The sequence below is a fragment of the Ostrinia nubilalis genome, chromosome 21, assembly GCF_963855985.1.
Source record: "Ostrinia nubilalis chromosome 21, ilOstNubi1.1, whole genome shotgun sequence".
NCBI classification, from domain to species: Eukaryota; Metazoa; Arthropoda; class Insecta; order Lepidoptera; family Crambidae; genus Ostrinia; species Ostrinia nubilalis.
In genome coordinates this window covers 5,918,703-5,933,201 of record NC_087108.1, presented here as the reverse complement: position 1 = coordinate 5,933,201, position 14,499 = coordinate 5,918,703, and the positions used below count along the sequence as shown (strand labels likewise).

At 36.2% G+C, this 14,499-nt stretch overlaps 2 protein-coding genes across 2 annotated transcripts; one reads left to right on the top strand and one right to left on the bottom strand.

The window, feature by feature from the left end:
• Positions 1–545: 545 nt before the first annotated feature.
• LOC135082196 (trafficking protein particle complex subunit 3) lies at positions 546–6,380 on the top strand. The gene is made up of 5 exons (XM_063976963.1): positions 546–698; positions 783–988; positions 1,726–1,924; positions 2,360–2,476; positions 5,649–6,380. The coding sequence occupies exons 1-4, from the start codon at positions 660–662 to the stop codon at positions 2,444–2,446; spliced, it is 531 nt and encodes a 176-aa protein (XP_063833033.1). The 5' UTR covers positions 546–659; the 3' UTR covers positions 2,447–2,476; positions 5,649–6,380.
• Positions 6,381–12,080: 5,700 nt separating this feature from the next.
• Positions 12,081–13,677, bottom strand: LOC135081990 (adenosine deaminase 2-like). The gene has a single exon (XM_063976739.1). It carries the CDS (start codon positions 13,622–13,624, stop codon positions 12,128–12,130), a length of 1,497 nt encoding a protein of 498 aa, XP_063832809.1. The 5' UTR covers positions 13,625–13,677; the 3' UTR covers positions 12,081–12,127.
• Positions 13,678–14,499: the final 822 nt, after the last annotated feature.

The window sequence follows — 14,499 nt, the reverse complement described above, 5'->3', positions numbered from 1 at the left end:
TTTAAATTTTCATACAGAATAAATTTTGCAAAATCCGATTTGTATGAAAATTAAAATAGTTAAAATGAAGATATCAATTTTCTGACTTCACCATACCTTTTATATGACCATGTTAACATGGGCTAGTGTCGGCTCATATACCCATTTACCTAACACCCTGTATAATATTCAAATGTACAAGTACAGCGCTTTCAAATGTTTTGTCCGCTAGAGGGCGCCACATTAGATTTTGTGAAACCCCATTATAATTATAGCCTTTATCAAGCGGACAATTATAAGATAAAACTAATGATATGTCATTTGTCGAATTCTGATAAATAGTTTAGAAGTTACGATGGAACAGATGAACATACATACATAGCCTGTCAAAATCATAACCCTCCTTTTGCTTTGCCGTAGTCGGGTAAAAAGCCTTTAGACCATTTTTCGACTGGTTTGCAATTTGTGCACTTTGTCTATTATACCTACTAAGAATAAATAAAATCGATAAATTCTTACCGATTGTTCCACTATAAATAATTATGATTGCACGCACATCACTAGACCTACTACGTACGTACGTTGTGTGAAATTTCGATTTTGCGTTTTGTAGGCGGCTGATCTGATTAGATTTTCTTTTTCTTAGTTTGTTAATAAGTTTAGAAGAACTAGAAATAAATATGTCGCGGCAAACATCAAGACTTGATGCCAAGAAAGTGGTATGTTGTAATCTAGTGACGAATTGTATCGTTTTGCTTTCGAGTTTTTCTAGGTACAGTGTATAAAGTGTTAATGTTTTCCAGAATTCAGAGCTCTTAACGCTCACGTACGGTGCTTTGGTCTCTCAAATGTTGAAAGAACAAGAAAACTCAGAGGATGTCAACAAGCAATTGGAGAGAATTGGTTATAATATGGGCGTAAGACTGATCGAAGACTTTCTTGCCAGGACTACTTCAACTAGATGTTTGGAAATGAGAGAAACAGCGGACAAAATACAGCAAGCTTTCAGGTAAAAAAGGTTTATACTACTTTAAATCATATAAAGACTATGTAGTAAAGAAATATTGTTGGTTACTATCACCACGTAAGTAATTTTTAGGCTGTTTTCCCATTTTGATACCATTCGCTAGAGAATCGAAAGACCCGACATGTCGTCCAATCTCCTGAAAAGTTGCTACAAAATACCTTATGTGGTGATAGAACTTAAACGACGATATCTAGTTTGGTCCCCGCACAATTTGTTTACAAGAACTTAAAGTATCTATTTGTAATGGTTTGTGTGTTTTCTGTTTAAGTGTTTACAAACAATATTACAATATTATTCCAGGGGTGTATTCTACTGTTTACTAACAAAACCCTGGGCGATCTACCACTTACATACTTCTTGAAATCTTATGAAACAGCATAGTTTGTGTACTACTATTGTGTACTACACAATCATGTAGTATTTTTTGACTTGCCACGATCGACTGTAATGTATGTATGTAATAGTCGCGATCGAACGGGTGGCCACCCCTGCTGTATTCAGTATCCTAGTACAGTCAGCATGAAATAATTTGTGACATCCAAAGTGCTCAGAAAGTTGGTAACCTTATTCCAATTGTAACAAAGACGTGTTGCGAACTTTTTGGCTACTTGGGTGTCACAAAGTATTTGATGACGACTGCAAGTTTTTCTTAGATCGAAAATGTTTCTGTGTAAAATGTCCAAAGATATTTGTTATTTATTATTCTATTCACTTTTCAGACTATACCTCAACATGCAGCCAACGGTCACAAGTTGGAGCAGCGCAGGCGATGAGTTCTCCCTCGTCTGGGACCAGTGTCCGCTCAGTGAGTGGGTGGAGATGCCCAACAACGGCCTGAAGTACTGCGCACTGATACCGGGGGCGATACGGGGCGCGCTGCAGATGGTGCAGTTGGACGTTCAGTGCTGGTTTATACAGGTATTAACAGTCATTGTTATTATTTATGTATGGTTTATACAGTTACTAACAACAATATATTTAAATTCACAGTGTTCACTAATTCTAAAAAATAACCTAATTGAATGTAATATTTGAAGGTCTTGAAGTACATATTTTTAACTGCTTATTCACACAACATTAGAAAACGTGACTGTAAAGTGGCTCTTCAGGTCAGAAAAAGAAAAATTTAACATATTTGGATCTTATTTAGGTTAGGAGTATGTTGAGATCATTAATGTTTATTTTTATTTACTTACTTTCATAGTGTTTCCACACTTTAAACATAGCTATACTAATTGATTGGTGAATCAACTGAAATATGAGTTGCAGTTTGTAATGCTGTTCAAGTACTTGTTTTGTCACTGTTTAAATGACTTGATTTCATTTAACGAACTGAAATGTTATCCTTTCCAGGACCAGTTAAAAGGCGATCCGGTCACAGAGCTACGAGTGAAGTACATCAAAAGGTTAGAAGACGCAGTGCCCGCTGGAGAAGATTAATTATTTAAACAGCAATGTATGTTTCCAATTGAGGCCTATAAAATCAAAGGCAGCTAAACGCCATAATGTCATAAAATGAGTTAACTATGGCGCCATCTAGTTTAATCAGTTGCACACGCTTTAGCGTATTTATTTTACTAACAAATGCAGCTAAATCCCTATCAAATTCATGTCAAAAATGGATACCAGTATCAAAGACAGCTACATGCCAACCAGTGAGAACTACAAGTTACGCCAACCAATCAGAGAGCAGGATTTCAGAAAAATAACATGGCCGTTGCCTTACAATTCATGCGAATGTGTCGTCCAGTTTTTAACAATAATCTTGTGTTTATATTGAATTACGTGATAATTCCATTGCAAATCTTCGAATTTGGATAGCCATGGAGGTCCATGTAACAAAAGCAAGTGCGGGCAAGGCTCGTAAAAGAACAAGAAACCCCGAGAATTGGAAAGCTAATATTGCCAAGAAAAAAAGGTTAGTGATGTACCTACACGTTATTTAGTTCCAAATACCAACTATTAATATAGTGTTATGTTAATACTGCAATTAAATAAATACAATGTACATACAAATTACACTTGATTATTTGCTAATAATATTGCGCGACTGAGTCAAGTCTTAGTGTTTTTTTAGCCGTAGGGACTTCTCGTGCATTCATTTATTAAATCTGATAAACAGACTGGGCGCAGAAAGTGTTATTCACTACTAGCTTTCCGCCCGCGGCTGCGCCCGCGTGTAATTTTGTATTTCACAGAAAAACTTTATAGTGTGCGTCCCTATTTTAAAAACCGGGATAAAATCTATCTCTATGCCAAATTTAATCAAAATCGGTTCAGTGGTTTAGGTGTGTAAGCAAGACAGACAGACAGACAGAGTTACTTTCTCATATAAAATATTATAGTATAGATAGAGGTAGTAAGTCGATAACAAGTCTTTCACAAGACTAGGCTGATGTACGCCCAACATTTGAAATCACTATCTTCGTCGCCGAGGTTGGCCACTAGAAAATTAAAACGTTGCAAAGACATGATGCTCTCTTAAACTACATATTTTTTTATATTTTACAGGTACATGCCAAAGAAAGCACCAGAACGAATAATCTGTTCACATAAAAATAAACGTCTAAAATGTTCAAGTTTGACGATGACTGATATTATGAATTTTCACACTTCGTTTTATTCCTCAAATAAACGGAGTGAACAAGATGCTTTGATACTGAAGTGCTGTAAAACGCAGAAGGTAAAAAGAAGACGTCCTACCAAAAACACAAGATTTGGTAGAGATTTTAATATAAAGTATAGCGTTTTCAGAGCTCGCAATGATTGTGTTCCTGTTTGCCAAAAAGCGTTCCTGAATATACTTGGCATAACAAAATATCGTGTAGAGTATGCTTTGAAACATTTATTTTATACGGGGCAGATTCCCAGGGAACGAAGAGGGGGTAATCGTAAAATAAATAAATTTAAAGATCAGAAGGAGTCCATTCGACAATATATTATGAAACTAAAATGTATCGAATCGCATTATTGTCGATCATCTTCTCAAGAACGCAAATACTTATCTAGTGACTTGAGTATAAACAAGTTATACAAAATGTTTAAAAACGAAAATCCTCAATCTCCTGTAAAACAGTCATACTTTCGCCATATTTTTAACAGAGAATTTAATTTAGGTTTCGGTACCCCTAACACTGACGTCTGCTCAACTTGTATAGAAATAAATGAGAGAATCAAAAAAGAAAACGATCGAATCAAGAAAAATGAGTTAATGACTTCACTGAGAGTGCATAAATTACGAGCAAAAGCGTTCTTCAAAATGCTGCAGGAGCAAAAAGACGATATGATAACATTTTCCTTTGACTGCCAAAAAAACAACCCACTTCCTCGAATTCCAGACCAAAGTGCTTACTACAGTCGCCAATTTTACTTATATAATTTCACTATTGTGCAAGGAACCTCTAAAGACAAGCTTAATAAGAACACAACCTTTGCATACACCTGGACAGAAAACGAATTTGGTAAAACGGCTAATCAAATAGCATCAGCCGTCTATGATCGATTAAATAAAACGAATTTATCAGGTATCTCCATCATACGCTTGTTTGCCGACGGATGTGGTGGGCAAAACAAAAATAGCATAATGCTAAGTATGTTATCTAAATGGTTATTAGAAAATGTCTCTGTCAAACGCATTGAGATAATATTTCCCGTAACAGGGCATAGTTTTATGCCCCCGGACAGAGTCTTCGGCAATGTAGAAAAGGTTCTAAAGAAACGAGAAGCAATCATCCAACCAGAAGAATATTGCGACATCATTTCAAGTAATGCGACGATCACGAATCTAAGGGATATTATTATGTTAGACTTTAAAACAGCCACTCAAGAGGTCTTTAAACCGACAGCGAAATGGCCATTCAAAATAACCCAATGCAAAAGATTCATTATAAAAAGATCGAAGATCTCAGGAAACACACTTATCCGCGGTGAACAGTTTTATAATTCAGATACAACTAAAGCCGTTAATGTCTGCAAATCTGGCAAAAAAACATGTATGCTCCAACCTACCACCATTCCAAAGGGAGTGCCTGTGTCGCAGGCAAAAATAACTGATGTGGAAAAATTGTTGACAAAACATTTTGGATTAGAATGGCAAGAAAGAGAAGACTTACAATTTTACTTAAGTATTATTAGAGGGCCTGTTGTTGAAGGAAATCAAGATGTAGAAGAAAGTTTTTGTGAAGAGATAGCAGAAGAATCACCAGTCTTAAGAATATAATAAGGAGAAAACAATAAGTGCAACTATTTCATTTAATTGAAAATTGATTAAAAATTTTAAAATAATATAGCTGTTATTGTTTTTATTTATCGAACGTACAAGAACATCACTAATCCCCAGAACGCAAAATGGCGGCTGTCATGATCAAACTCAGTTAAATCCAGATAATTAGAATCAAATACAGCAATGTCCTTTAGTTAGAATCAAATACAGCTAAATGCAATTTTATTTTCACTCTGTACTCAAATGCAGAGGGAGTTGTATCATTTAAAATTTAGATTATTAGTAATATTATCATTCTTTATAAATCTGTTTTAAAATATAGAATTTCGTAGGTACCTCAACAAAGTTATCGATTTTTTTAGCTTACTGAATAATTGACAGACCTGGATTTAGCTGTCTTTGATTTTATAAGCCTCAATTATACTATTATTATAGAATGGTTAAGATCTTGTGGAGTCATGTAGATTACGATGAGATCTCTATTTCATCTTATAATTACTAGAAATGGCTGTCAAAGGTCTATGTAACCAATCGCCAGATACATTTTACTTGAAGAATTGTTTGCTCTGTTCTAAATAAGAAAAACTGGAAAAATATACCTTTTTACACAGGTTTAGTGGAGGGCTTCTAAGCGCCCTCTAGCGGATTTTTACTAACAAAAATTACATGAAGTCTTGTACAGCTTCAATAGATGGCGTTAAAACCTAAACCTGTCTTAGATAATAATCAAAATTATTATAATAAAATTATTTGGCCTACAAGTTTGGCGATAGAAGTATTTGCCCTAGGTACCTAATTACCTATTATTATGGTGTATCGACTTTGATCAAAATAATAATGAAATTGTATAAAAGGGTAAATGAGAGGTGTTGTGAATGATGGCTTCTTGCTGATACAACCACAACCTTATGTACCCACTGTATTTCAAACCTGTTTAAAAACCATGCAACATTATTATGTTTCTAATTTATAAATTACACGGCACCTCTAAACAGGTGCCTATTTTCATATTTGGCGATGTAGGTACATTATCAATTTATTATAATTGTCAGTTTTCCTGGTTGAAACGATTTATTACTGTCAGTTTTATTAATAGTCTGATAGCATATTTAAGATGTAAAGTGTTTAACTTTAAATAAACTCTATTTATAGAAAAAATACTTGATTTCATTTCGTGCAAAATAACATTACTCATCAACATTAATTGCTAAAAACCTGTTTATGTGATGACTAAGAAATTTTCAGTATTTGTTAATATTTAAATTGTATAAATAAAAATAAACTTGCTTTTTCTCAATCGGTACGCTCTTGTCAGTGGTCGTGGTCATCATTGTGAATCACGATGAGTGATGTTCCTCGCAATACGGCGCCATTCCACGCGATTCCTCTTTCGATAACCGAGCACTTAGTTGCGGCCTTGTTCTGGTCTGTCCACCTCATTGGTAATCTACCACGTGGTCTGGTGCCCTCAACCTTTCCCTGCACTACGAGACGCTCTATGGAGTCATTACTGCGGTGAGATACATGGCCGCAGAAGGTCAAAATGCGTGACTGAACCGTGGTTGATAGGCGCTGTCTGATGCCGAGTTCCTATAATATGGAGTCATTAGTACGAAACTTGGTCCCCGATATTCCCAGCATCCGTCTCCAGCACCACATCACCAATGCATCAATCTTCCTCCCTTCGGTTTCACGAAGAGTCCATGTCTCCGACGCATAGAGGAAAATGGGGAATACTTATTAGGTAGACTAGCTTGTATGTAGGTACTTATAAACAGTATGTCCGGTCACCAGTGTTCGATCCGTTAGGGCGCAGTAATATAATCAATTTTATCGACAAATCCACTGGAATAAAACATTTTATCCCTACTATTAAAAAATTACAGCTATTTTAATTTTTAGTTTCTGAGTCCGGGTGAATTCATTTATTTAGCAAAATCTACCGATGTACAGTCCCCCTAGATAAAACGCACTTTTTGATCGAATCGAAAATCGAATCCGTCAAAATTCCATACAAAAAAGGGGCATTTCGACCACTTTTCGACTGGTTTGCGATTATAATTTGCACTTTGTCTAGAATATGGAGTCACACAGGACCTATAAGTCGCACCTTTAAAGTTAAACCGTTACTAAACGAATTTTTCGCAAAAATGAGTTATCAACGCCATCTTACTAAAGGACACGTAAACTACAAGATAAAATAGACCACTTCTTCAAAATTGCCTTCTAACGCCATCTAGCGTTAAAGCATAACGTTACTAAGCCAAACTTTGAACGGCTCGCTAAATACAATAACGGGTCTATGCAAGTAAGAACGTGTTTGTTGCGGAGTGATAACGAAAGTTTAAATTCATAGTGTGATTATTTGGATAGTAACGGCCGTTCGTCACAAAAAAGGTAAGTTGTTTAGTTTTTTTAATGAGTGAAGTGTGACTAAATGTTTAAACACAGTTTTCGTTTAAAAAAAATACACAATTCATTATAAAATTTCTTTGGTAAACGGTAACAGTTGGTATAGTCACAGTTTGCCTTTATTTTTTTAGGTACTTATCTAATAATATTTATCACTAAAGGGTGCCTATTTAGTTAATTACAGTTTTTCAATAAGCAATGAGTAAATTTTATGATAGGTATGCCTAGTTACAATAGTGAAACTTTTTTTTTAGTCTATAATAAAATATAGATTAAAAGCATTTATTTGCTCCAGGTGATGTCGTATTTCCGGAACCCACGTTTGGCTCGCATTATGGAAGCTGTGGACGCTGAAAAAGATTCCTCATGTTTCGAAGAACCCAAGCAAACATCTATGGACGAACTTAACACAAGATGCAAATCCGATACGTCATTCCGATCCGCGGCTTGCGCCAGTTCTCGTTCGCGAAGGAGAGCGGCGTGAGGCTTTTGTCCACTGCCTCAACATCACGATGCATTCCGCACTAATTGGTAAGGAAATAATCCCTGAGACTGCACACTTCACGGTTGTGGAGGTTCTTGGCATTTAAAAAGCCTCGACCACCCCACTTCCGTGGAATATACAGTCTCATTACAGATGAGCGCGGATGTAACATGCGATGTTGTGTGAGCTGCTGACGTACCTTCCTATCCAGGGCGTTAAGCTCAGTCAGAGTCCATCTTAGTATGCCGAAGGAGTATATTAGTAGAGGCATCACCCAACCGTTGAAAGCTCTTGCTTTGTTGCCGCCAGACAAAAGGCTATTAAGAACTTTTGTCAGTCGGCTACCGATTTTTTTATGTCTTCTACCGATATACCTAACGATTCTGACATACCAAGATACTTATAGGTCTCAGTTTCAGACAGAGATTTGAGTGTCATTGTCTTAGAAGTTGTGAATTCATGTAAGACCGCTCACTTGTCTACACCAAACTCCATCCTGATGGCGTTGCTAAATACCTGTGTGGTTTTTAGCAACTTCACCAGGTCTTGTCGTTTTGTTGCGAACAACTTGAGATCATCCATGTAGAGCAGGTGACTAATGACCTCACCCCCTCTTTGTAGCCGATAACTAAGCCCTGAATCCTTTAACAGAGTGCGAAGAGGATTCAGTGCTAGGCAGAACCACAAGGGACTCAAACTGTCACCCTGGAAATGCCTCGCTCAATCCTTATGAAGTTCAATGGATCAGGAGACCTCTCACCACCACCTGGCTGCCGAAGGACTGTAGTCCACTGCCCCATGCATGAGCATGAGCGTAAAAAGGATCTCATTGCATCTATCTTATACAACTCTAAGATCCTCTCCCGCCATGATTGAGGCACCGAATCATAGGCCTTCTTATAGTCAATCCAGGCAGCAGAGAGAGCTTCCCTGCTCCGTCGAACTTGTTGGCTAATGGTCATGTCTATGAGGAGGAGCTCTTTAGTACCACGAGACTCAACCTTACATCCATTCTGAGCAGTGGCCACAAAATATTGTTCATTATTTTTATTATTAAGTGATTTAAGGTAGGTATGTGAACAACCTTTCGAGGGTAGGGAAATAATGCTGAGATTGTTACTTGAGTTTAATATATTTTTTATGTATTTTTTGTAATTTCTAGGTGTGTTTTTTTCTTATTCGTTATCAGTTATACTTCCTATGATTTAAAGGTACAAAATGTCTTAAGACTGATAAATAAATAACTAGGCTAAATGCTTGTATGGATATCTTTAATTTGTAATAAAATATTGTTGATTTCGAATGTTTGTTATTTTTTTAATATTGTAACATCATCACAAATACCTAGTCTATGATATAAAATTTAAATGTATAATAATATCACCATTATCATTCAAATTTAAATAGTTTTCAATATAGTAACATTATTTGGACTGAAATTTGAATAGTAATTTATTTAAAAATGAAAAAATAGTAAATGGTAAAGTGTTACTATAATTATATAAATCAAAATAAATAATACTAGACATAAAAATATTTTATTTTTGTAAATCACATAACATAGCGTTAGCACATATCTATCTCATAACTCATTAAGAAGCCTTAAAATACTATTTCCTTTGACTGTATTGAAAAAAAACATTGACTTTTTTCTTATTTTGGCTCTCCTGCAAAATTTCATAATTTCGTTTAGTAACGGTTTAAATTTAAAGGTGCGAGTATAAAAGTGAGTTTGTTCGACAGCTAAAAAAGTAAGCAATAAGTTGACATAAAAAAGTTTAAATGTCTTAGAAACACTTGAAACGTAAAAATAAAGTAAAAAATAATGCTTCTTTTTAAATTTTTTAATGTTACAAAAAAACTAGACCGTGAACTTACCTTATTTTTCCATTTTTTAGATGCTACAGTGAGACGGACAAAAGCTAGTAACATAAAGAAAACCAGAACTTGTGTTTGAGTGTCACAATCTCAAAGCCCTTAACGTTGCAATAAGTACCCGGGATATGTAATCCTGCTGTACCCTAATCCTCATCTCTGCATGTCTCACTCCAGATTTTTCCACCAACAATGGTACACACACATATCGGGCACTCAGCGGCCCTTGTAGGCTAATTGGGACCCTCAATAGATAGACAACAATGCGCAATCGACAATCGATGAGGATTAATCTATAGACATCCCTCTGGGATGTCATATGTACATAATGGTGTAGTGGCCATGATGAAAATCAAGGCAGGACTCAGATTTTTTTTTTAGAAAACTTAGTAGTTTTTGTCTACTCATTACAGAACATCTGTATAGCGCATTTCCTTTAGGTAGGTATGATTATAATAAGTAACTCGAATCAGAAAAAGCAGGTACCTACACTACATGAATTTTATTCTAATTTCTACGCCACTCATAAAATTATGAATCAAAGTAGGTACCAAGTTTTTTATTTTTTTTTAAATTAGCGAGACCTAGGCTACTGAAAATAATCCGATTCCGAAGATATTGAGTTTAAAATACAGTAAGTATGTAACATACAAAGGGAATAATTATTTTTTGATATCCAAGGCATTATTGAATGTCCGGAATTATCCAAAAGTTTGCAGTCACAAGCGCCGCGTATGTTGCAGCTATTGTAGAACTTTTTGTTTATTTATAAAAGTTTGAAAATCCTGAAATGATGCATTTCAGTTTCCACTTGCCAATCTCAGCGTATTCAAAAGTCATTGTCATACTTATTTCAAATAGGTACACTGAGCTCGACGAACATAGTAATTTATACAATCGATTCACTATTGAAATGATGCTTGATGCGCTCGAAGACACAAAAAGGTGGACTATTAGTCAGAATAGATGCGATTGAGCACAAGTAACCAAGGTACAGAAATTACTTATTGTGCAAACATTTGTACAAACTTGTAATCACCTTTAAGGACATGTTATAGGTACTGGATGCTGTCTGCGGTCAGTTTAAGTATCATCAATAATGCAGACTTCACTGCGTTTTTTTACTTGACCGCAGACCAGTGTGGCAAATATTTTAGCCTAGGAGTAGACCACTGACTTGTAGTTGGCCTATAGTTGGGTCCATAATCAGTTAATCAGCATGGAGATGTATGAAAGTGCGCACATTACACCGATTTGGTATCGGTCGATTCTTCATACAAATTAGAATCGGGTATCGCTTTCTTTAGGTACCTACCTATAACTGATTCTGGTAGCGACTGTACATTACATTTACATATAAAAATATGCACGTACACAAACTCAGATGGATTGCAGCCACTGCGACTTCACAATGGGTTCGTTAGCCAAAGAACCCTCCTTTGGAGGGTGTCACTCCACTCTGAGGCTGCACTATCCTCGTCAATGAAGCAACGAAACAACGTTCACCTTTATCACCAGGCAATAAGATATGAAACAGAACAGTTCTTGATTTACAAAGTTTTTGAGTCATTACTATTTTCACTTTGTAAAAGTCAAAGTAGACCCATCCTTTGAGTGATGCTGTCGCTCTTAAATATTAGTTAAAATGGAGGATGTTGCAAAGTAACCTAACCTACCTATCTTAGGTTCTTACCTAATTTGTTAGGTTCCATAATAAGAAGTTTGGACTTAATACTAAATACTATTCACCGAAATAAAATTGGATGACAGCTACCAATAGCTGAATTTTAAGAATGTTATATTAAAATAGTGCAACTCTTGTTAAAATTAACAATTGAGTTTTTAGTTCACTTGATTACTTATTGCAAATACCTAACTTAGTTAAAGAATCTTCGTCTTCTAACTTTTAATTTAGCAACCTAAGGTTTAAAATCGAATTATAACTGGTAATCGATTTATATTAATACTTTACTCGATCTATTTGTGGAAATAAGTACCGTAGTATTGAACAATAATTGGTGCAACATCCGTTGCTAATAGAATGCTTCGAAGTAGGTAAGTAGGTAAAAAATAAACAAGGAAAAGGTAAAAATATTCTATACACAATTAATAAAATTTACTTACGTCGTTAATACTTAGAACAATCAAACTCATTCACAAACTTATTCCACTGGGTGTTGAACTTATTAAATGCTGCAATTTTTGATGTCTCATTAAGGGCACTGTACTTCAATGAATTCATAGCTAATGTCTTCAGCATCCTAATGTCTGAATGTTTACTTGACACCGCCACGAAGGCCAAATAAAAGTCATCTGTAATCACATCAGCCTCCCAAATACCAGGATCATCACTGGAAAGCACCACAGGCAGGTCCAAGGCCAAAAACAGACTCAGAGGATGGTTACGGACGTCACGCACCAGAGATAAAACAGTATTTGAGACCACATTGACTTCCAACCCAATGTCGTTAAATACCACCTCCCTCAAAAGTAGAGGGTGCTTAAGCAACGCGTATGCATGCCCTATTCTTTTTGTGCCCAGAAGAATAGCGTCCACCAAGTTCTCGTCCGTTGGAAGTCCAGACCAATCGGTCTCACCAGCGTGGAAGAAGTAGTTCAATTCCTTTGACGCACCCAGGAGTGGAGGTACAAAGTCTACCAGCGGATTCCCTAGATCCTCTTGTCCAACTAAATCGAAGCCAGCAAAGAAGTCAGGCATATCTTTTTTGATCAGCTTAGCCAATTCCAAATACTCGTTCACTGTGGAGGTCTCCACTTTTCTCGATGGTGCATAAATAAGTTTCGCTCCTACAAAATCTGGATAGTCATCTAGGAATGTTTTTATTGTCTTCCTGTATGCCATTGCTGTAATAAGAGGAGAGTATACTGTTCCATCAAGCTCGTATAGGTTGGGTAGGATACTTCTGACTTCGACATAAAGGATGTTGCTTTCTCTGAATTTCTTTAGTGCATCATAAAAGTACTGCTCCCATAGCGGCCTGTAACTCAGCATTGGAGCGACTGTGATGAAGTAATCCATGAACGCTTTCCATGTTTCTGTAATGCTTGGGTAAACGATATCTGGGTTGTCAACAACAAGGGTGAAATGTTTCCTCAGTTCGGCGTCAAATTTCGTCACATTGTTTGAAAGCCGCCTGGCTTCGGACATCAGTTGCCACTTCCCTGTGCACGTAACATCTGGTCGACGCAGCGAGAATTGAAGCAACAATTTGCTTCCAAAGCACACATACAGATGCTCCATGTAAGTGATGTTCATGAGGTAGTCAGGTCCTAAAATTCCCATGTCGTGGACATGCAGCGCCGCTCCTTTGGGCATTTCCTTGAGGATTTTGTACACTTTCGATTGTTTTATGCTTTCTCTATAAGAAAAGTAATGGTGTGATAAGTTAAAGTGCTCGGGATGGTCAAATCCATAGTCGAGCTCGTTCTCTTTGTGTTTCATCAGACATTTGTTTACTGCGATCTCTTTATCGGTAAGGTTGACTTTTCCTCCTAGGGTTAGTAAGAATTCATCCTGTAATAGTTTTGCGCGTTTGTGTTTGTAGTCTTTCGTCCCACACGATGCGTATACAAATAGTGAGATAAGAATTATGAGTTTTCGCATGGTTAGGTCACAGGGGTCCGTGTCGCACGCTCGGACACCGATATGGTCAATCACTCACTGGCTAGTTAAAGGATGACGTGTCGGCGTAGTAACACAGAATACTCAATAGTACGGAAAGGGACAGAAGGGCGACTTCTTTTATATTTGGTTTAGAGAATTTCGTATAGTTGCAATAAAATGAAAATTACACAAAATTACCAAAAACTTGTTAACAATAATCAAAACCTGAAGTTAAACATTGGCTTTGATATCGTTGCCTGAAATCTAACTAAATATCAGTAAGTTATGCCATTAAAGATTTTATTTTTAAAATTATGAGCCTTTAGCAATCTACGTTTTTAGTAACCACTAGTGATTATTATCGTATTCTAATTTTGTTACGTTTTTGTTATGATAACTGATAGGTAGGAAAATGACGTTAAATTACAAATTAAAGGACTGGAGCTTCTGTACGTGATTATATTATTATTCTACATATTGCCTCAGATTAGACAGAGAAGGATGCTCTGGCGCAATGACCCGTTTGTGCAGCCGATGTTAGTGTTATGTTATAAAAGTTGTAAACATCATTATAATTGAAGGTATACATAATTTAATTCATTGATCGATGCGTCGACACAAGTAGGCTCGATTGAACCTTTTTTGACAGCGCTGAAGATATCAATTTGGTAGCAACAGCTTAGGCCTGTTATTTTTCTCGCTGTGAATTATTTTCATTACAAATGATTTTAAGACAATAAATGAGCATTTCAAGTGGATGTATATTTTCCTTTTTACCACGCAGCAAAAGAAAACGAGCAACTGACAGCCTAAAACGGGCTATTCAAACCGCACTCTTACAAGATCAACTTATTAAAGTTCTCTAGCCATTTTAA